The sequence below is a fragment of the Elephantulus edwardii genome, unplaced genomic scaffold, assembly GCF_000299155.1.
Source record: "Elephantulus edwardii isolate Elephantulus edwardi_28Jun2011 unplaced genomic scaffold, EleEdw1.0 scaffold00016, whole genome shotgun sequence".
NCBI classification, from domain to species: Eukaryota; Metazoa; Chordata; class Mammalia; order Macroscelidea; family Macroscelididae; genus Elephantulus; species Elephantulus edwardii.
Window position 1 is genome coordinate 23458016 of NW_006399766.1, and position 1146 is coordinate 23459161.

Sequence of the window (1146 nt, forward strand, 5' to 3'; positions counted from 1 at the left end):
TGCAGCGGTCTTCGCACGCTCTCCTCCGCGGGCTGCTCAGCCCTAACTCCGAAGTGACTGCCCGTGGCTCGGGGCTGCTGGCGGCGGCGGCGGCCGCGGCGGCGGCAGCGGCCCCCGGGGGCAGCAAGCCTCCGGGCAGCGAGTACTTGTCCTTCTTGAGCAGCGTCTTGGTCTTGCGGCGCGGCCGGTACTTGTAGTCCGGGTACTCCTTCATGTGCACTGCGCGCAGCCTCTTGGCCTCGTCGATGAACGGCCGCTTCTCGGCGTCGGTGAGCAGCTTCCAGTCGGCGCCCAGGCGCTTGCTGATCTCCGAGTTGTGCATCTTGGGATTCTCCAGGGCCATCTTGCGCCGCTGCCCGCGGGACCACACCATAAAGGCATTCATGGGCCGTTTTACGCGATCCTGATCGCTGCCGCTGTTCGCGCCGCCGCCTGCGTTCGCGCCACTGCCACCGCTGCCGCCGCCGCCGCCGCCGCCTGTGTTCGCGCCACTCTTGCCGGCACTGCTCGGGGCCGCGGGGCCAACGGCGCCTGTTGCTGGGGTGGGTGGCCCCCCGGGGTTCTTGAGCTCAGTCTCCAGCAGACTGTACATGGCCGGGGAGGGCAGGAGATGCGCCAGGGTGGCGGGTGGAGAAGACGCTCCTGGAGCAGGAGCAGCCACTGCAAAAAGGCCCGGGGTCTCCGTCGGAGCTGCGCCCTGCGCGGAGGGAAGGCTTGCCAAAGTCTCTGCTCTCACCTGATGCGTTTCCCGAGAGCGGGTCCTGAGTCCTGGAGCTTCCAGGCCGCCTGCCTCTCGGTGGGCCCCTTATATATCTGCTTGGATCCCCGGGGATTGGGGCTTGGTCCGCCTCTTGCAGGGGTGGGGGGTGCTCGGTGATTGACAGCCTCGCCTTGAAGCGCCCTGACCAATCACCACTGAGCCCCCGGCTGGCCCTGTTGGACAAAAAAAGTTCGGGGAGCTCTCTCGCTCACCTCCACGCCCCTCCAGGGCCCCCTGACACACTGAGAGTTATTCAGGAGGCGGGAGTGCGGAAGACCCGCACACATGGAGACCCACCAATTAGGAACTTGGAAAGTTTTGAAAGGATGAAACCGGAGGAGGTGACGGGCGGGCGGGGCCTGGGGGAGGGGTAGAGGGAGAAGGAG

At 66.8% G+C, this 1146-nt stretch overlaps 1 protein-coding gene across 1 annotated transcript in view; it reads right to left on the reverse strand.

Moving 5' to 3' along the window:
* LOC102872897 (transcription factor SOX-3-like) overlaps positions 1–688 on the reverse strand; it is a 1229-nt gene extending 541 nt beyond the window's left edge. The window contains exon 1 of the mRNA XM_006881900.1: positions 33–688. Within this exon, the coding sequence (XP_006881962.1) occupies positions 33–592 (560 nt within the window). The 5' untranslated portion in view covers positions 593–688. The remainder of the gene's footprint in view (positions 1–32) is intronic.
* Positions 689–1146: the final 458 nt, after the last annotated feature.